Below are 22,340 nucleotides of genomic sequence, written 5' to 3'. Positions count from 1 at the left end.
ATATAGAAACATCCCCAAATCTGGCAATTAAATCATAGCATTCTCTCCCCACCTTCCATTTCTTAAGGTACTGACACAACTTCCAGCATTTTGCCTTTGTAATCTAAGATCTAGGTTGGGGAGTTATAAAGTCAAAAGTCCCGAGAATGCAAGGCAGGTGAAGTCAGCATGGGCTGACCAGGTTTAAGACAAAAAGGAGTTGTGGGAACTATGACAAATGAAAGTTAAGTCGTCCCACTGAAAGACAGTAAAACACTAAAACCACTGGACAGTCAAACAAAGCACGACTGGGTGGAGGCCTGTCTGTCTTCAACCCAGGCCTGTCTTTACGAAACCAGGCAGAGACTAGAGCCAAATAAGAGACTGGATTAGGGGTCAAATGTGGTCCTGGGTTTCCACATCCAGGCCTGACTTAATTTAATTGCATTTCTGAAAAATAAGCTTCAGCCACAAGAGCCCTGGGGTACATCTGAAATGTAGGCACCTGATAGAGTGACCAGCCTGCCTGGGCCTAAATCTTGACCCTACCCCTTCCAGCGGCTCTGATCCAAGTTTCCTACTCAACATCTCTGTGCTTTCATTTCTCATTTCTCGATGGGGATAGTATGCACATCAGAAAGTTGTTTTCAGAATTAAATCAGGCAACACATGTAAAGTTCTTAGAACCGTGCCTGACATATAATAAGCACTTAATTAACACTAGCGGTTGTTACTTATGCTATTTGAGAGCCATTTACTCCATGGGCATGAATTATCTGGAATCATCCACCATGCACGTGTCCACTATTTAGAGAAGATATCAATAACTATCTCTTACTATGTCAGATGTTGTACAAGGTATTTTTAATATATTACCTCAATAAACAGTTACTGAGTTACTCAAGACAGCTCAGAGTAGATAACATTATCCCTATTCTATAGATCAAGAATCGTAATGAGTGAATGACTTAGCCAAAGTCACACCACAGGCAAGTAGTCATTTCAATGAGGATGGAGTTGTTTACCAGTAACTGAATATCTAATAGTGACTTAACCAATAACAATATGGAACAAGAAGGTTGAAAGTAGGAAGTTATGGGGTTGGTTCGGTGACTCCACAGTGTTTCTATAACCTGGGCTCTTTCTATCCTTTGGCTTTGCCATCCTTGTCATGCTGAATTTTCATCCTTTTATCTGCTGCCTCATGGATATGAAGTAGTTGCCACAGTTCCATGCATCACATCAAAAGAGTGGCTTCAAATGAACTTCTGTATTTTGATCCTCTACTCAGGGTACATTTCATTGACCAAAAGTAGGTCACATCCTTACCCCTAGACTAATTATTGGTGAAGAAAATGGGCTTGTTGGTTTAGACAAATCACAGTGAGATACTTTGGGGCTGTGGTAGTTGCCAACCTTACCTAAGATCAAGAGAAAAAGGGCGGAGGAATGGGAAATGGCCCTTAGGTAGGTAATGAACAAGAGTCTGACTCACTGACTCTGGGTTCAGATTTATTTGTGATTGAAGCAGAAAGTTCATTTTTTGTGTGGAGAGCCTGGAGGGCCATTTACTCATATGATAAAATGATTGTATGGCAATAACTTTGCACATCAACTTTATTTGAGCGCCAATGGTTTTCTTACTGGACCTTTCCAAATGTAAAGGGGTGTCAACTTATAAATCCTAGCCCAGGGTCCATTCTTCAAAACACAACTATTTCAGTAGGAAGAAAAAAAGGGACTTCTAGGGACTCTCATTAGCTTTGAAGTCAGGCCAAGAAGCTGGCTTTCAGCAGCCAAGAAAAAAAAAAAAAATCCACTGACATCCAGCGTGGAAATCTAGAAGGATTCGAGCTAAGTGAGGATCTGATTTGCATATACAGACATAAGAATTTGATTTTTATTTGGATGGCTTTCTGATTCATTTCCAGGCCAGAGCTTTGGAAAAAGTTCTCCCTTAATCAGAATATATGACTGCATCTGCACATTTTAACTTTGGGTACAGTGGACAGAGTGAAAATCAGATTTGTGCTATATTTTAGAATTAAATCTCCCTTGCTTGATTTCAGTAGGGGATATTGTATGTTGCATGTAGATGGCTAGTACAATTAACACGGACAATACACATTTCAGCAAAAGGTTTCACTTTTTGCCCCTAGTAATATACCATATTTACTCTTAAAATTTGGTTTACACAGTTTTTACTAGAGCTGTGAGTTTCCGAAACTGATTTATGGCAAAATGGATTTCCTCCACTTAAACTTCACCCATGACATAATAATATTGATATTAAAATTTTTTATTATAGAATCTTATTTGGATTCGTTCTGATTTGATTTATAACATGATTATTTAATTGCAAAGACACTGTAGAGATTTTATTTTTATACCCAGTAACTCTTTCACAATCTTCCTCATTCTCAGCCCCCTAGGTTTTCTTTGGGAGGACAAGCCTCCCTAACTTTAATACTATGTAATATGGATGAAGCTGGTTGAGCAGGTCTAAGCCAATTAACATGGTCTAGCTCCTTAGTCATATGAGTTCAGGGATGGGAATATGTGGCAGAAAGTAGAATTTTCCCAATTATTCATTCTGCCTTCCTATAAAAGAATTACACATCCGTGCCCACTGCTGTGTGACTTGCTTTGGAGAATGGAATGTGAGTGGACATGATATAAACCTCGACTGAGTGAAAGTTTTAAGAGCTATTCCATGGCTCAGCCATGGCACTATTTTCTCTCTGCCATTCCAGTTGCGCCTCCTTGTTGAAGGGGCTGCTTTTTCCATCTAGATTTCAATAGGAAGAGGCCATAAGGATCACCCACAAGCCAACTTACAGCTGATATGCAGCATGAGTGAGAAAAAAAAAAAAAAAGAATCTGTGCTGTTGAAAACCACTGGAATTTGGGGCTTGGTTGTTGTTGCAACACAACCTGGCAGATGCTGACTAACAGAGCATGGGAACCTGTTGAAGTCAATGAACAGGAACAAATTCCAGGACACGCAGGGCTGCTGCTGAACCAGTTTCTCCTTTACTCTGCACTGGCTGACGTGATGTTGGAAGGCAGAGGACGTAGCCAGGCCAAGAAGGCTGAGCCAAGGGAGAGCATGAGAGCCAATAAATTCCACTTTCTTTTTAATCCAGGTAGAGATGGGTTTTCTTTCACTTGCAACTGAGAAGAGTTCATCACTCAGAAAGAGAAATACCTGTTTCCCTGATCTAATAGGTCACTGGGAAGGAAAGCTCCTACCCCCACCCTCATCCCCCTACCAATAGTTAGAACATTACCTCAATTAACCAGTGGTCAAAACATTTTCAGGTTACAACAAAAGAATTCAATATTTTCTGTAGTCAGGATAAACAGATTTTTTTTCCCTGTTAGGACCAGAGGCTCATTCTAGGAAAAGCGTTAAAAATTCCAGGGGCTTCAAGCACCTTATTTTTCTTTTCATTAAACATTTTGAAAAATGTTGACATCAGCCTGCTCTTTACTTTGCATTGGGTGATAGATCCGTTTTGGAAATTCTCGGTAGAGAAATTTTAAAAACTAAACTCAATCGCATTTCAGCCAGAAGAAGTTGCGACTGTTTAAGGACTCCTGTAATATGGTTAATGACACCTAATTGTCCTGTTCTGAAGGTTTAGACTATTATCCATTGTTTTGATTAACACCATCTCCCTTACTTGGGAGAAGGAAACTAAACTAATTGTTTTACACATACCTCCACTCCACATGGACACTGAGTCAGCTGTGAGGTGTGTAATTTCATGAGGAAATATAATCCCTCATTACTGGGAAGCACTCACTTCCTGTTGTTACAACTCCTAAGCACTGACATTCCCGCAGGGGGAGGCAAAGTCTTCCTGCAAAGGGCCTTGCAATTACTCAGCTCTGCCCTTGTAGCATGAAAGCAGCCATAGACTGTGTAAAGGAAGGAGGGTGTCTGTGTTCTAATAAAACTTTATTCATAAACACTGAAATTTGAATTTTGTATAATTTTCACACATCACAAAATATTATTCTTCTTTTGATTTTTCTTCAACCATTCAAAATGTAAGAACCATTCTTAGCTCATGGGCCATACAAACACAGGTGATGGGCTAGATCTGGCCCATGAACGGTAGTTTGCCAACCCCTGAATTACTGAGTTCTTCCTGTGTTTCAGGCACTGAAATACGCATACTACCTACATTATTCATTTAATTCTCACAAGAATCCTAAGGGGTAGGTGATATTATTACGGCCATTTAAGAGATGAGTAAAATGAGGTCCAAGAGGCAGCACAGCCTGGGGATGATGAGGCCAAGATCACAATATTTTAGCCTCATTCTTTCCAACTAATAGTTAGGAGATGAAATGTGGAAGCTTAAAAATAGAAACATCATTTGTAGGACTAAGCAGTTTAAAGCAATTTTTAAATGCTTCTTTACTTTCTTAACAAAAATATTGGGTTGGCCAAAAAGTTCGTTTGGGCTTTTCCATAAGATATTACAGAAAAACCTGAACGGACTTTTTGGCCATCCCAATATTTTGCTTTCATTTGTATCTCTATCTGATTTTGTGTTATCTTTCAGTATCAATCATTTAACTAATTCATGTTATTTTTCTGTTTCAAATGTGAAAATGAAACACTTTCTGTTTGCCTGTTGGAGATCAACTCTGCATTTTCACATGCGAGGTTCCTCGGATAGGCAACTTACACACGAACATCCAAAAAGAAGTTTCTCTTCAAAAAACCTGGGACTTCGAAGCTAACAGCTGCCCTGGGTTTAACCTGCAGCTTTTAAATTTAAAGTTCATGGGAAGAAGACCCATGGAGTTCCCCCTCGTAGGCTGCTGAAACAGAGACCTAGACTTGCTAGAAAATAGCCAGCAAATTCATGAGAATTTGAATTACAAGAGACCTGAGCTTTGTGAGCTACTAAATTTGGCTCCAAAAAGAAAGCGGGGGAGGAAAGAAGAAAAAGAAGAAGGAGGGGGAGTCAGAAGGGGGAGGGGGAGGGAGAGGAAGAGGAAGAAGAGGAAGAAGAAGGTGGGGGGGGCAGAGAAAGAAGGGAGAGATGGAGAGAAGGAAAGAGAAATAACAACAGTAACAGCAACAACAAAGCAGATTCCGAAGGGTTTTCTCCCAACAAGAATTACAACATAGCCATTCTCATTTCTATTCCACATCACAGACATCCTTTTTGGAACATATTGGATTTTCAACTTCTGCTCAGTTCCAGCAATTAAATAAAGGTGAAAACACAAGTCCCATCCATGGCAAGCAAACAAGAGACACCTCGGAAGAGCCAAACATATTTTGCTTTGGTGAAATGATAACGATCAGTTTCTATCTTAAGGAGCTGTGAACTTAGCCCACTTAGAACATTTTCCAAAGACTGCACTTCTTTCAGAGCAGAAAGCTGCTGTTTTGGGTCTGAAACGCGTAAGGCCAATTTATTCATCTCCCTGGAAGATGTTTTGGAAAGATACATTTTTGTGGTGTCTCACATGGAGCCATCCCCTTCAGACATGAATGCAGTGTCTTGAAAGTTTTGACCATCACTCTCGGAAATTAAAGGCCAAAAAGAGAGTGAGGCTCAACCTATGTCTGTCAAGAGTAGACCCACACAGTTGGCTCTCCTGCCCGAGACCAAGAGTCTCACAGCAACTACTGCAGCAATCTGCTCTCATGCCTGATGCAACTACCTGTCCTGGGTACCACGTACTGTTAGTGGAGAATCTAGGTTGCCATGGAAATAAAGGCGAAAGAGCAATCAAAGTAAGATGAAGCAGAGGGTGCAGCATCACTGTCCCTTAAGGAAGTGGCAAGATGTTCTTAGGTTTAGTAGACTCTTTCAGCCCCTAAATGGTAACAAATGCTAAAAATGTGTGCTCTGATTTTGCATTTTATTTGCATTGATTCAATGGGTTTTACAAATATTTATCCAAAGTTGTTCCCCCATAGTCCCTAATTACATGAAAGGGAGAAAGAGTCTACAGCGGATGAATAACACTTGGAACATGCAAGAACCCAGGACCCCAGAGCTGACATGCCCAGCGGTCCGTCATGCCTGAGATGAGTATGGAATGATTTTGTCATTTAATGCATAACTTACATTCTCCTCTGCACCTGTGGGAACTGAATCCTCTTTAACTGACTGAAGGGAAGATAAAAACGAAAGTTAAGAGTCAGATTGTTACCAAAACCAGGGCTAACAGCTTTCGGGTGCCATTCTTGGACATTGCTTATGCGTACCTTGTTCCAAGAAGAAACTGAAGGAGCTTTACACAAATGTAAACAGTGTAAATTAAGTTATGTATTTTAAAATGTAACAAAGGAAAAATAAACATACAGATGCAGGCAGAATACAAATGGAGTGAGGAGAAGGGATGCTACAGAAAACACAAACTACAGTCTTGGCTGAGGGCAAGTAACACGTTTGCCTTGACGGTTTCTGGCAGCTGATGAAAAGAGGGCTCTATGATTGGTCACACGATACAGTCACTGTTAGGTAAGATACATGAGCTGCTCAGGAAAATTCTGGTAACATGTCCAGAGAAATCCATCCCATGGTCCTCAGAGAGCAAGCAGTACTCAGCCTTACCCTGAGAGTCGGGCAGTGGCCAGCATCCGAAGGTCCATCTTACATCAGCGTTCGACGTAGGCCAGGGTCACCATTCCAAAGTACAATCTGGTTAAAATACTTCTATGAAGGGCCAGAGGGCTGGGGTCCAACACACCCAGCTTCAAACCCTGTTAACCCCTGCAGTAATTCTGGCATCTAGAGTCCTGCCCCAAATAGGAGAGGAGTTATCCAAATTCTATCAAAGGTCAATGTCACAATCATTATATCAGTTTGCCAAGCTCCAACTTGGGAGGTCATCTTTGCATACTTTTTGCAGTTGTTCTGAAGGATTTTTAGGTTGGTGGGTGGTGGTGTTTACAGACCACTTTGAGACTCACTTGACAGAGCTGGACTCTCTTCCCAGAAAGGTAAACATGAACAAAATATTTTGCAAATAATTTCAGGGTGTTATAGACCCTTGTCTTTCTTTTGGATTCCAGGGTAAGAACTCTTATCTATGTTGATTTTGTTCCAAGTCCTGCCTTTATTTTTACCTTGAAAACATGCAGTGGGAGAGGAAGAAGGGACCTGACATTTGCAAATATATCTTCTTCATTTGGTGCTCTGCATACACCATGTCACTTAAAGTAGCCCCAAGCGGTCAGCATGATGATCTTCACTCACGCGACAAGAAACGGAAGTACAGAGAGGTGAAGTCACTTGTTCAGGATGGTACAACTAGAAAGTGGTGAAAATGGTTCCAAAAGCCAGGTTTTCCCCCTGCCGTGGTAACTTGAAGGATCAGAATCACTTTGTGTGGGGCTTCCCTGGTGGCTCAGTGGTTAAGAATCCGCCTGCCAATGCCGGCGACATGGGTTTGAGCCCTGGTCCGGGAAGATCCCACATGCCGCAGAGCAAATAAGCCCGTGCGCCACAACTACTGAAGCCCCCGCACCTAGAGCCCATGCTCTGCAACAAGAGAAGCCATCACAATGAGAAGCCCGTGCACGGCAGCAAAGAGTAGCCCCCGCTCGCCCAACTAGAGAAAACCTGCACACAGCAACGAAGACCCAAAGCAGCCAAAAATAAAATAAATAAAATACACAAATTTATTTTTTTAAAAAAAGAATCACTTTGTGTGTGTGTGTGTGTGTGTGTGTGTGTGTGTGTGTGTGTGTGTGTGACTATGTGGGCTTCTTTCTCCTCTACCAGACTTGCTCTCTCGCTAGATGAGCTCTTCAGCTTGGACCATTTATTTTTCCTTATCTTCTCATACTGAAGCGTACCTGCGCACAAAATATGTCCCTAAAATGGACTGTGGGTTTTCTGGAAGCTTCTGATTGCCAGAAAATTATAGCACACTCAGAAGGAATTGCAAGCAGTGTAGCTTTCTTGGAACTACACCCCTTCTCCCGAGACCACCTGGATGCTATTTAATCCTATGAAAAGGCAAAGAGTTAAATGATATCTTAAAAGCCAGGCCTCCTTAAACCTGACCCACGAAAGTTTCAAGAGTCAATATACTGTCTACGTTAGGCTGAGAAAACCCTCCCACTATGTAAGAATGGCACTTTTAGGTTTTCAAGGCCTCTTTCCTGTCCCAGTTGGTTGTAAGGAGACTAGTTTGTGCTTTGGTTTCCTGTGTCTGGAAAGTTCTTGGCTGTTGACTGCTCACTGTTTTCTAGAGGAAACTGAGAACTGGGTGTAGGCGATGGTGCGGCGTGGAAGGAGCTATTCTGAACAGTGATGTTTCCATCTTCTTTGTTATGGCTTCAGACGTCCAGATCCTTCTGATGTTTCAAAAGTTGGCATCATAAGTACTGTCTGTTTCAAAAGAAATGACTATTTCCCACTTCAAAGTTCTACTACCCAGCAAAACACTCCTTATTTTGGGAATTAGCCCAGTGGAACATTTCTCAAACGTCAGTAATTTGCATACCATTTTCACGATTCTTGACCTGCCCGTGTACCATCTGTATTTACGTGATATTTTTCTTTAAGTTGACTATCTTTTTACTTAAACAAATATATTTTAAAAGAAAGCATCTTATCATTATCATGAATGTAATATCAACATCCTCCCTGTAACCAAAAGTATGTATCAAAACTACTGCAATGAATGAAACAAAAATGCTCATTAAATTCTAATTATTTTTAAGTTTTTGTTAAAAAGAGAGACCAGCAAGTGTTAGCACAGTAAACAATGCCTGTTGATATCATGAAGAGATTTTATAATTAAGGTCACCAAAGGAAATGGAGTAGAATGGCGAGACGATACCTTTGCATTACATGACTGATTAAATGTTTAGGGCTATCTTCAAGAACCACTCAAAATCATTTTGCACATTTTTGTACATTTGCACACTGGCTTAAGGGCCTTCATCTTGGGGTGGCTGAAATCCAGTTAAAAGAAGGACCCCAAAATGGATAATGAGACGCCAGGTTCTTGTTTCCCTTTAGTGTTCGGCACATGTAAGAGAAAACCTGCTCAGAACCCAAGTCTAGAGCATCTTGGGCTATGGAGTCAGGTTCAAATTCACTGTTTTAGCTGTGCAACCTTGGGCCAGTCAACCACACCTCTCTGAGCCTCAGTTCACTTACTCAAAAGTGGGCTATTAGCCTGTTACCAGTCAGAGGGTTGTTCTAAGGAATAGATACAAGAAAGCCTGTGAAGGGAAAGTCGTGGCTGAGGCAGAGCTGAGACTCACCTACGTCCAGTGGCTGGGGTCAGGCCACACAGCTCCTCCCGGTACGTGTGTGAAGACCTCCCTTTCCATGGGCGTTAGAGACTCTGGAAGGTGTGTGTATGGTGGGAGGGGCAACTTAAGCCATGTTTGCAATGAGGGGTCAGTCGTCTACAGTCTTTTCTAGAAGTCAGGGGGCATGGGAGGAGAAGAAATAAAGACTTTAAGGAAAGGACGTCAGAAGGAGAATTCACCGATGGAAGTTAGGACTCCAGGCAAGCCGGCTACCTGCAGGGGGAGTTCTGGGTAGGATGCTGGCGGCTGGTAGACCAACTCAGACCCGCTCAGCTACCCTCGAGTCGGGCGCGCACTGGGGAGAAAAGGGCTGCGTGGATGCCGAGGGTGGGTCTTGTTAAATGGTGTCACTCTGTGTCCCGAGCCACTGCTCCCAGAGCTGAGCACCACGCAGAAAGAGAGTTTTCTCCTACTGCTTTGCAAGTGGCAGGGGAACTATGGCAAGCTCGTGAGGACATCAGTGAGGCATCGGGTAAGTTGGTGTGGACCTTCTCCTTGGTGGCTCTGGTGACAGTGGTGCGGTTTGGTAGTGATCACCCAGGAGAGACATATGGGGGCCTGGACTGATCTGTGATCACATTTCTTAGATTCCTAGAACTATTTGCATGGGATGAGCCGGGGTGTGGATTGACGTGCTTCAGTCGATGGAAACGGCTGACGTTAATCTCATATGTGTAAAGCACTTAGCACAGTGCCCGCACATAGGATGTGTTCAATTAATGGAAGTGATTTTTGTGAATGCTGGGGACAAGTGGCATAAACTAGGCCTCCTTGACCTATTTAAGACTTTTCTTAGGGAACCCTCCTACACTGTTGATGGGAATGTAAACTGGTGCAGCCACTATGGAAAACAGTAATGGAGGTGCCTCACAGAACGAAAAATAGAGTTGCCATATGATCCAGCACTCCTACTTCTGGGCATATATGTGGACAAAACTATAATTCAAAAAGATACATGCACTGCTATGTTCATAGCAGCACTATTCACAATAACCAAGACACGGAAACAGTCTAAATGTCCATTGACAGAAGAATGGATAAAGAAGCTGTGGTACACATATGTATGCAATGGAATACTACTCAGCCCTAAAAAAGAATGAAATAATGCCATTTGCAGCAACATGGATGGACCTTGAAATTATCATATTAAATGAAGTAAGTCAGAAAGAGAGAGACAAATACCGTACATCACTCTCATGTGGAGTCTAAAATATGACACAAATGAACTCATCAACAAAACAGATACAGACTCACAGACGCAGAGAACAGACTTGTGGTTGCCAAGGGGGAAAGGGAGTGGGGGAAGGATGGATTGGGAATTTGGAATTAGCAGATGCAAACTATTACATGGAGAATGGATAAACAACAAGGTCCTACTGTAGAGCACAGGGAAATATATTTAATATCCTGTGATAAACCATAATGGAAAAGAATATGATAAAGAATGTATATATACGTATAACTGAATCACTTTGCTGTACAGCAGAAATTAACACAACATTGGAAATCAACTGTACTTCAATAAGATATATTAAAACAGACTTTTCTTGACTAATTCCATGTTCCTTTCAAAATTTCCCTATATCTGGCTCAGATATATGTTTGCTCCTGAATCCCTTAGGAGCAGACATTTTTAATACTGCTCTTAGGTTATATTGGGTTCCAGCATTGGAATGGGATACAGGATGGTGTGGATCTCAGTTAAAATCGTGATGATCTGCTCCCTACGGGATAAGTGGCACATTGACCTTCGTAAAACAAAAATCCCAGGACATCCTAACTTCAGCCCATTGTGTCAGTATTTTGAGATCCTTATTGTTTATACTTCGGATTGCATTAATGAGCCCACCCAGCCTGTAAACTTGACAAATGCGCTTCACAGTTTACTGACCAAGTTACAAATAAAAACTCTGAATAAACAGGCCTGAGGCCAGATTCCAGAGGCCGTCCCAAAGACAGCTTCTCGCATGTGGTTTTGATCCTCTAATAAATATTCTCTGTTGGCTTGCATCTACCCATCTTGGGAACATGCCTTAGATGCAACACTACAGAACTGAAGAAAAATAGTAATACTAACAAAGATAATAATAATGATAACAACCCATATTATTGGGCTCTGTGTTAGGCAGCAGGTTAATTTTTTTTATGTTAGTATTCCATGTCGGTCTTCAAAATGGAAGCAGATCTCCCCTAATTTCTAGGCCTCTGCTCCAATACCTATTAAATTTTGTTCTTATTCTAAAACAAGATCTCCCTTTGAAGTTTGAGGTGTGTGTCTAATTCTCCTTCAAAGCTGACATCCTGGATCTCACATTTAATGTGTATCTGTAACCAGGATGGTTTCCACGTTCAATACACAACGACAGACAAAGACATCGGACAACTTCTTCCTTTTCTCCTCATCTTTTCCACACAGCAGAAAGCCTATGAGCTGAGGACCCAGCAGAACCAGATTCCAATTCATCTTTTCCACTGCCAGCAAGTACGCCGTGATGGATGATCTCTGAGGAGGAGGAGAGAAGACTAACTCTTCCACACTGGGAATATGTTCGGGAAAGGAATTTCAGAGACAGGAAGGAAAATCGGACGGCACAGCAACTCACTTCAAAGTGAACGAGAGAGAATGATTCTAAAGTGCAAGGTCGATTTCTGCAGACCAGAGGCGTTTATTAGGTTCTCAGCCCTTCAGCCAGAGGAACATGATAAGGTGTGGGGCTGGTCAGGAAACACACAGAGCGTGGGATTCTCATTCGAATCGCAAAACCAGGAACACTTCAATCTTTTTCAATAAACTGGACATCTGGCTGTTATCTGGCGAGTCTGAAAATCGTCCAATCTCACTAACAACAAAAACAAAAATCCAGTTTGAAATCTAAAGGATCTTGTCTGGACATTTATATTGCCAAGAATAAGGATCTAAATAGCTTATGTACTTATCATATAAACGTGATTAACAAGAGCGCCTCTCCTTTAAAGAGCACATTTCAATTCTTAAAGGAGTGTTTCTTTAAAATGCTGTCACACGGTAGCACTTAAGCCAGAAGACACCCTGTTGGCACCAAGTCTTCCAGAGGCACCATTTGGATCACGTGACAGCTGTTCTGAGTTCAATGATTTCACGGTGGACCTAAGACTTTTTCTATCAAGTCTGGATACTTCATCCCATCTTTCAAGTGCTTCCATAATTGTCCAGCCCTGTGCCAGGCTTTCTAAGCCAGGATCCCCATGGATTCTGGGATCACACACAGGATTCTGTATTTGAAACAAATAACCCAGATGAGTCAAAGGAATTTTTAAGTTCTCTTAGTCTACTTTGACCTACACTGACTGCTCCCTTGTCTAAACAGCCATAGCGTTTTTAACCTGTGTTCCACGGATTAACACTGGATTCCACACTTGACTGTTTTGTAATGGAGCTTTCACTCACTGAATGCCACTCACTTTGCACTCATTTTCCAACTCAGTTCTCCCCCAAATCATGAAAGGTAGGTATCACCTCCTACTTTCAGAGCTGAGGAAAGTGAGGCTGGGAGGGTTTAAGTCTCTGCTCACATTCAGTCAGCCAGTAACTGTCACAGCCGAGATTTGACTATGTGTCTCTTTGGCTTCAGAATTCACATTATTTTTCTACTTCATCATTTGTCTCTCCCAAAGGAAAGCAGGAAAAAAGCTGTTTTGAAAATGCTCCAAATGTATCATTTACTAATTGTGTACAGGCACGTACACATACACACGCACACATGCATGCATGCGTGTATATCCTATTCCTCCAAATGGATTTCAAGTTTTTGATGGTAGCAAATATGTCTTAGACTTGTTTTGTACCTCGGGTGCTGTTGGCACTAGAAGCCCCACGTGGATGTTAAGATCAAAACCAGCGATGTCATACTTGAAGAAATGAGGGTAACACCGTTCACTGAGCGCCTAGTATGTCTCAGATGCTCTCCATGTAAATGATTGGATTCTCATAACGACACTGTGAGATAAACACAGTGCCTATTTTACAGATAAGAAAATAAAGGCTCTGAGTGGTCAAGTAATTTGCCCAAGGTTACACAGTCCCACCTTTCTGATTCTGGCTGTTACGCAAACTCGCCATCCCCAAGATTTTTTAAGATAATCTACTCCAATCTTTTTACTCCACAGAGGAGGAAAAAGAAACCCAAACAGAGTAAATAACTTTTGTGAGGTCACAGAGCAAATGGTATTCCAGGTAACCCTGAACAGTCAAGGGCGCAGTTAGGCCATATAACTGGATTTGAACATTTTCTGGCAAGCACAACATAATTTGAAATTAATTTTCTCAAAGGTTACTTTTGTTTTTGTTTATAATAAGAACTACTTTAGCAATCAAGGCTATAAATCAAAATAATGCATAGTTTCATACTGACAGCCTGTGAGGGGAAACATTCATCTCCGTTGTTCGTAATTACAAACTTCAAAACGTGTTTGTTTAAGAGCTTTTCAATTAAGAGAGAAGAAAGCGAGCTTAGGGTCAGTTAGTGGAAATATCAGCATTTTCTGGTGTTTCCCTTTGTTTGTTTTTCAAAATTTTTACAAGAATGGTTTTATAGCCAAAGCTTATTCTAATTTAAAGAAAAGAAAACAAAGGCTTTCATTTTGTTTCCTACTAGAAATAAGTTCCTTCTTGAGAATGTAAGCTACCAGAGGGCAGCAATCTGTTCACTGATATTTTTTCAATGCCTAAAACGTAGCACACACACAACCAAAAAAAAAAAAATTAGCACAAAGAAAGTGATTAAAACTACTGTTGAATGAGTGACTCTCCCCTATTTCACTTCCATATAATCTATTCTTTCAGATTGGGCGAAAGAAGGAAAGACAAGATTTACAGGAGACTTGGTTTTTAGTTTCTCTTAACCTCATTGTTTTTATGATCTACTAAAGGAATAAAAGTCAGATAATGGCGAAAAAACAGTGAGACTGAAATAGATGAATAGATGAATGCCTAGTGGTCCGGACTTTTATTTTCAACGCAAAGAGCCGGAATTTCAAAGAGGAACCAACACATCCCTTATAGATGCTAAAGATAAGGAAAGATAAAGCATGTGAAGTTTAGAAGCCTCCCCAGACTGGATGGCACAGAAAGACGCAGAAGTGGACACGTTAACGTCCCAACCCTCTGAGAATAAATGGCGGAAGGAGGAGGGACCACGCATCGGACGCTGTTGTGGGAACCACGGTGGTGGTGATGGCGGCGGGGGAGGCGTTTACTGGCCTTTTAAAATTTAATCCTCGCTCATTTCCATGGCATGGGTACTATTATCATTTGCATTTCACAGGTGAGGAAACTGAGGCTCATGGAGGTGGATTGGGACTCTGTCTGACTCTAAGCTTTTAACCCTGCATCAGCGTTCCCCCAACTCCAGTCGTTTGCTGACCTCCAGTATAGTTCTGCCACGTTGTACGCACCATCTGTGGCAGCCATGGCCGTGTGCTGGCCAGATTTCCCTGCAAGAAAGGCAGCAGGCTTCGATTGTCACGCCTTCAGCATGTGCTACCGCTGAGATCTCCTCGCTGCTCCCCGGAAACGACTGAGCACAGAGGGGGCTGGGCGGGTCCTATACCCAACGCAGGACTCCCCCCGGGGCACGCTCTGCTCTGGGGGATGCACCCCGCCCGGCTCAGCACCAGCGCCACCCTGAGGTCTTTCCTCCTTCCCTCTCTCCCTGCACAGAGGTGTCAGCCCCTCGCTGTGGTCTGCAGCCTCTTGCCACCTACTCCTGCCCCCTTCCCTTTATCCTCCACGGTCGGTTTCCTCCGATAAATCTCCTGCACATCAATTCTGTCTTAGCGGCCGCTTCCTGGAGGACCCCGATTTACCGTTATTTACTTACTATCCGTACCATTAATTACGTAACACTTTCCTTTTAATTGGATTACTTTTTTAAACTAAATCTATATAGTCTCACCTTGACCAAAATATATGTTAAATCTTGAGTTTAATGTGCTAGTTTTATTTTTCCTAATACACTTTGAAATATAAGTATATATGGCTATTTAAGTAAAAATATTTGAATATGAGTCACTTAAGTCTCTCCCTTGCCACCAACATATGCATGTAACTTTCTTGGAAAATTTTCCCTTCATTATATTGCTGATAAAATATTTTTGTAGGGCTTCCCTGGTGGCGCAGTGGTTGAGAATCTGCCTGCCAATGCAGGGGACGCGGGTTCACGCCCTGGTCCGGGAAGATCCCACATGCCGCAGAGCGGCTGGGCCCGTGAGCCACAATTACTGAGCCTGCGCGTCTGGACCCTGTGCTCCGCCAACAGGAGAGGCCGCGGTAGTGAGAGGCCCGCGCACCGCAATGAAGAGGGGCCCCCGCTTGCCACAGCTAGAGAAAGCCCTCGCACAGAAACGAAGACCCAACACAGCCAAAAATAAATAAATAAATTAATAAAATATTTTTGTAAAAAAAGATTGGTGAAGAAGGAGGATTAGAACAGAATGCCAAGTGACATCATCCCAAGTTTTCATTAAGTATTAAGAGTTTGTGTTCTGGGCAGAACCTAGAAGGGAGATTTCTGTACAACGGGACGCGGGTTCACGCCCTGGTCCGGGAAGATCCCACATGCCGCAGAGCGGCTGGGCCCGTGAGCCACAATTACTGAGCCTGCGCGTCTGGACCCTGTGCTCCGCCAACAGGAGAGGCCGCGGTAGTGAGAGGCCCGCGCACCGCAATGAAGAGGGGCCCCCGCTTGCCACAGCTAGAGAAAGCCCTCGCACAGAAACGAAGACCCAACACAGCCAAAAATAAATAAATAAATTAATAAAATATTTTTGTAAAAAAAGATTGGTGAAGAAGGAGGATTAGAACAGAATGCCAAGTGACATCATCCCAAGTTTTCATTAAGTATTAAGAGTTTGTGTTCTGGGCAGAACCTAGAAGGGAGATTTCTGTACAACAGAAAACAAACAGGAGAAAATGTCAGAAATCCAGCTGGATTCTGGGCAAGAGCATAAACTAACAGCACAGCGGCATCTGTATTTATCACCTTCCTTGCATTGCGTGCCAAGTGGCATGGATGTTTTGTTGAAATGGCTAAGTTAGATTTTTCCAGCTCTATTTTACACCTGCCCCATCCCTGACTTCTTGCTCATCTTTTGGTCACATTTAAAACAGGCAAGAGTTCTGCACCTGTCTGGCAGCTGAGGTTTGCTCAGCAATGAGGATCAAGGAATAGCTCTCAGAATTACTCAGCCCCGCCCACCTCACTTCCTTGCTGGCACCTTAATTCTACAAGGGAAAAGAATTCAGACGGCGGTTTGAATTTTCCTCTCACAGAGCACCTTGTGGGCTTGCCCTGGTGGTGAACTGGTTGACAATCAAGGAGAAGGAGACCTTGGGGCTGCTGATGGCTGCTTCCATCTGGCTGGGGTGGGAGGGGCAGGGAGCCCAGAGGCGGTTCATCTCGCCAGGCTGGGAGAGCTCAGAGAAAGCCAGGAGGAAACCAGAGGAACCCACCTTTTATTAGTTTCGTTTGTTTGTTTTGGAACTAAAAATATATTCACAAGTCTTAAATCTAAGGAAGACTGAAGATACAAGAATGGCCAAAGCTGTACCGTGAGCAAAACAACATTGATGTTAAATAAATATACTAACAGCCTCAAGCTGTTAAAGGGACAAAGATAAATATTGTACTGTGACGAAAGGGACAATCTACCCCACGATCCAATTTTTAGGAAATGGGCAAAACTTATGAATAAACAATTCACAGAAAAACATTAATAGTTCTTAACACAGATAAAAAGGCACCCTACCTCATTCACAAACTATACATAATTTAAAATTACACTTGAGTACCATTTTTCACTCTATAAGATTGGCGAGTATTAAGAAGTTTGATAAAACGCTGTTGCCAAGGGTGTAGGATAATGTGCTCCCTTATACTGCTGGTGGGAGCATAACCTTTATGTAACCCACCATTCTAGAAAGAAAATGAAATCACGAAATACCATAACCCTCTGTCATGAACCGGATTAATTCCAAGAATGAAAAATTCTACTTGTTCATTTCCTTTGCTTTCCCACAAAGCACATGCTTCTAACACGATAGGTATTGCATTTTTCCCGGGGGTTAGTTACAAGTCTTCAACTCAATGGCAAGTTGAGTCATTCTGGAGAACAAGAAGCTCCATGCACATTGCTGAATACATCAGTTGGCCCAACAGAAACCATATCTCAAGTCATCCTAGCCCCAAGGACTCTCCAAATCTTGAAACTAGGACTTACCTTTTTCCAGAACAGTTTGCCCAGAGGCAGAGAGGTGGGGCCCCCCTTTTCCTTGGCACCTTCCTTTGCTATTTCAGTGGATGTAGAATTCTTGGCAGCCCCTTGGGACTCCTGGGGCGTAACATTGCCTTTGTCTGACTTGAGGTCGGCTGAAGTGGCGGGTGACTTTTCGGCACCCTATAAGAGTTTAAAAAAATTAAAATGATCTCAGGATTTCAAAAGCAAAAGATCTCTTTTTTACAAATATGGACTGGGGTTATGCATGTTAAGTGTATTCTTCATAATTTTCTGTATTTTCCAAATATTCTACATGGATGTGGATTTGCGTTAAAATCTTGGAAAAAGATCAAGATATATTCCTTTTGCAGAAAAGAAAAAAATATATATATATATAGAACCATCGTGTAACATGTTTATGTAAGTAACGCATTAGGACTCAAAGTGATTGGAAGAGGTACTTGGCTGTTAGAATGTTAGGTCGTGTTGAGGACCCTGGTCTTCTTTCGACCATGGTCATGGCGGTAAAAATAGTCTGAACATGCACCTCCAATACACACGTATTTGTTTACATGATAAAGATGTATTGTTTTACTAATCCAAATTTGAAATGAAAGATGGGTTCCAGAAAATATACTTCAAAAGAGAAGTGCTGAAGTTTTCCTCTCACACTCTGCTGTAGAGATTACTATAGTGATCTACAGTCTACAAAGTTTAGTCTATAAAGATCTATAGATCTATAGTCTATAGAGTTTGTGTAAGGAACTCAGGGAAGAGGTTTGAGTTTGAAGAGCATTCACAACCCCCATTTCTTCACTTCTAGATGCCGCCTCCACATCTAAATTAGATGTGACTGGATGGATTGTAATTGATATAAAACTCCAAATGCTATTCACTCAGTTCCTATTCTCTTTCCCTCCCCCACCTTCTCTCCACTCCACCACCCCTCATCTCTCCCCACTCCGAGCAGCCAGGCTGAGGTCCAATTCCAGGACATCTGATCTCTTCGGTGACTGGGCTGTTACTTCCATGCTCTGCCACCTCCTGACTCATGGGACAAAGGAAGAGTTGGGAGAATTACAGTCTCCATTTATCTCGACGTGAGTGAACACTGCATTAAATTTTTTTAAACACTGGGCTCACCTGACCTAACCTCGTCATCTTAAGCATCTTCATTTTAATGATCCTTGGTCCAGGGACTTGTGACACAACCCTTTAAATTCCCAGGGAGGTCAGATCTTTGACTACATTTTCTGAATAAAAGAAAACAAAATCTGGCAGTAAAAACAGGGTATGGAAAAATTCAGGACGTTTCAGAGTATTTCTGACGTTGGAAAGAGTCTTAGAGACCACCTAATCGAACGCCCGAATTTTCATGGATGGGGAAATGGAGGTCTACGATCTGTCCTACACTAACCAGGGGCACAGTCTGGTCTCAGATCCAGACTTCCGGCTCCTATCTTTCCACACTGCACGTTGCCCCTCCAAAGGGAGTTCACAAATAACGTGAACTTTACTATCTGATGTAAGACAATATCTTCTGTGCTGACTTTTTTGACACCAAGAGGGAGTCATTTATTGAACAGATTCTAGGTTCGAATCAGGAGCTACAGGGCCAATGTATAGAAATGACTTTTGTGATAGGTGATCCTGGAATAATCCCAGTTCCATTTAAAAATGTATAAAACCGCATAATGCTAGGGTTTAAAATAACCTCTGCCTTGTATCAACAGTGCAATCAAAATGGCTGAGCTCAGACGGTTCTGCATTTATGCATGTTCCAAATGGTCTCGGACACCTGGTGCTGTTTTAGCTCTAAATGGTAATTAAATTAACAAGCACTGGTTGAAGGGGAAGTGCCCTCCACCAACTAGCTTGCTTTGCTTTTCCAGAAAATAGGAGGAAAGTATTATGATTTATTCATTTACTCATAAAAAATGCATCGACTGCCTTCTATGACCTGCGATGGGTACTGAGTGCTGGGGTTACATGTCCTCATAGAGAGAGAGAGAGAGAGAGAGAGACAGAGACACCAAACAAATAATTCCACAAATGTATGTAAAATTTCAACTACGATAAGTGCCGTGGGGTGGAGGGAAGGATTTGGTGCTACAAAAAAAAGACTAAACTAGGGAATTAGATCCATCACGGCAATCAGGAAGGCTTGATAGAGAAAGGGATGCTGTACCATGACCTGAAGGGTGACTAGAAATTAGCTGGAGGAGGGAGGAGAAGCACACCAGGCACAGGCAACAGCGTGCTCTCAGAGCCCTCGGAAAGCATCAGAGAGCCGTGATGGAAGCAGGAAGAAAAGGAGTAGCCAGGCGTGGTCCCCAACATCAACTCCCCTTCTGCTTTCTTGGGAAAATCCCCCTTCTCAAGGGGTCCATGTTAGACCAAGAATCTGGGGGGTGAGGCTGACCTCACTTCTATCTCTAAGAAAGGGTTCTCGTTGGCTTAAGTAAACCATCCATCCTGCTCATGTCATTACAGTAGATGCTCCACTGCTCCACACTGCTTTGATTTAAATTCTGCTGCTTTGCTTTCTATAGTTAGAGATGCCGTGTTACCTGACCAGCTCCTGGATACTCCTTCATATGTGCTCAGCCTACTCAGCCAAAGCCACATGGGGGTTACCAAAAAAAGCTAGTTCTGGAGTTCTAGAATTCTACCAGGACAGGTCTAGTTTGCTTAGCCCATCACATGCCTCTGGTTTGGCTGGTTTTACCCTTTCCTTTTGTTCCCCTCAGCCTCCTCTCTCTCTCAGCCTCTTGAAGAGGGACTAGGGTCCAAGGAGACTAGGCACAGAGATGGCCAACTTTTCACTCTGATTTAATAGTAACAATAAAAGGTACCAGTGCCAGGCACCGTTTTAGGCAATGGAATGTTCTAACAACAGTCCTATGAGGAGGGAACTAATTGTTATGTCCATTTTACAGTTCGGGAAATTTTGGTCCCAGGTGGTTAAATAACTTGCCTGTGATGGCACTTATAAGGCGACAGGGTTGGCATTTGAATCCAGGGAGTCTGATACCCAAACTCAGACTCTGAATAGCTACTCGGTCTACACTGCTTCCCACAGAGCAAGGTCTCCCCACTCCATGGGCTGTTGTACCATCAGGGGATGCAACTGTCTACGCCATATGCATTCTCAGCCACGGCAATCTTAACTCCACGTGGGGGAAAGTTGGGGGGTGAGATTGCCCTTGTTCTTGGGGCGGTGTGTTGCGGGCAATTTTTAGATGTTTGTATTGCCTATGGCCCTACTAAGGGTCACAGTACATCAACAGATAAACAGTGTAGCTGTTGTACTAAAATTCCATGGGGAGAAGGGCAATTAGGGAGAAAATATCTAAAGAAGCTTCAATGGTGGGGGGGTGGGTGATAATGGGAAAAAGGTTGAGAAACACATCTATACTGATCAGTTTTGTCGGGAAATGGCCAAGTCTCTTTGCCCTGGGAAGATACCCTGAGATCTTCAAAAAACGTGACAAGGACGTGACTCTATCATATGGATAGTAATATAATATAACGCATATATCTGGGTAACTGTTGAGCATGCATCTCTCTGGCCAGGGTATGAGTTCTGTGAAGGTAAGAGCTGTTATGTCTTAGTCACCATTACATTCCTACCGCCCATCAGACCCAGTGTCTGGCTCAAAACAGGTATTAAATAAATAACAAATGAATTTTACGAGAGGGTCCGCAGAGAGCTACCCACATAGCATCCTGCCATGTCATGTTTCCGTCCGCCCACCCCCTCCTTACAGGGCTGTGGAGTCCATTAGTCAACCTCTCCCTGCCTACTCATCTCCTCGCTTCCCAGAGAAGTGCCCCAAATGGTGTTCTGCCAGCATCAACTGAATTCATACCCTTTGCATTACGGAGGAGACTACGAAAATTCTATCCATGTTTTTTGGAGACAATCCCCTGAGTAGGGTTGCCAGATTTAGCAAATAACAGTGAGACTCTAGGATATCCTGTTAAATCTGAATTTCAGATCAACAAAGAATAATTTTTTTGCCTAAGGATGTCCCAAATATTGCCTGGGACATACTTAGATTTAGACTCAAAAATTATTTGCTGTGTATCTGAAATTTGAATTTAACTGGGTACTTGTTTTTTATCTGGCAACCCTACTCATGAAATTCTAATGTATTAGATTTGGAGATTGCATATCAGATGACCTTACCTTCTTCCACAAGAAGTTTTCATCATTTTCACATTTGGGTGTGGGAGAGGGGACGTGTTAGTAAGATGGAAACATTGTACCAAGAACCAAAAAACAATGAATGTGTGGCATAAGCTTATGAACCCTGTGAGGTAGCTGCTAATATTTTAGCTGCCTTACGGAGAGGGTGGGCATTGAGCAAACCTGAGTGGGGAGGGGAACATTTCTGGGCATGGCAAAGACATTCTAAGACAATGTCCTGCTTTGTATGCATGTGTCATGTCCAACGTTTGCAGGTCGTGTGAAAAGGTTTTATTCTGAGGAACCGCATGTGATTAAGCCAAGAAAAAAAAATTCAGATTCAGCAAAGAAACGCTGACCCCCTTATTATTTATAATAATAAACTTATTTCATTGATTAACGTCAGCCTTTCCTCCTCTTTGAAACTAAGCAAATTCTTTTTATAGGAAGGAAAATTGACATACAAAGAAATGAACAGAGGAGTTAACCAGAATTGGTAGCCACTGTATTTTTTTTTTTTTTTTTTTTTTTGCGGTACGCGGGCCTCTCGCTGTTGTGGCCTCTCCCGTCGCGGAGCACAGGCTCCGGACGCGCAGGCTCAGC

The 22,340-nt window shown here is 42.5% G+C and overlaps 1 protein-coding gene across 1 annotated transcript in view; it reads right to left on the bottom strand.

The window, feature by feature from the left end:
- Positions 1–22,340, bottom strand: part of BCAS1 (brain enriched myelin associated protein 1) — a 98,335-nt gene that overhangs the window by 19,416 nt on the left and 56,579 nt on the right. The window contains exons 9-10 of the mRNA XM_055090809.1: positions 17,549–17,725; positions 6,084–6,125 (exon numbers count right to left, since the gene is read on the bottom strand). Coding sequence (XP_054946784.1) covers positions 6,084–6,125; positions 17,549–17,725 — 219 coding nt within the window. The remainder of the gene's footprint in view (positions 1–6,083; positions 6,126–17,548; positions 17,726–22,340) is intronic.

The sequence above is a fragment of the Physeter macrocephalus genome, chromosome 14 (assembly GCF_002837175.3).
Source record: "Physeter macrocephalus isolate SW-GA chromosome 14, ASM283717v5, whole genome shotgun sequence".
NCBI lineage: Eukaryota > Metazoa > Chordata > Mammalia > Artiodactyla > Physeteridae > Physeter > Physeter macrocephalus.
The sequence above is the reverse complement of the archived record's forward strand: the minus strand, read 5'-3'. Positions and strand labels throughout refer to the sequence as shown.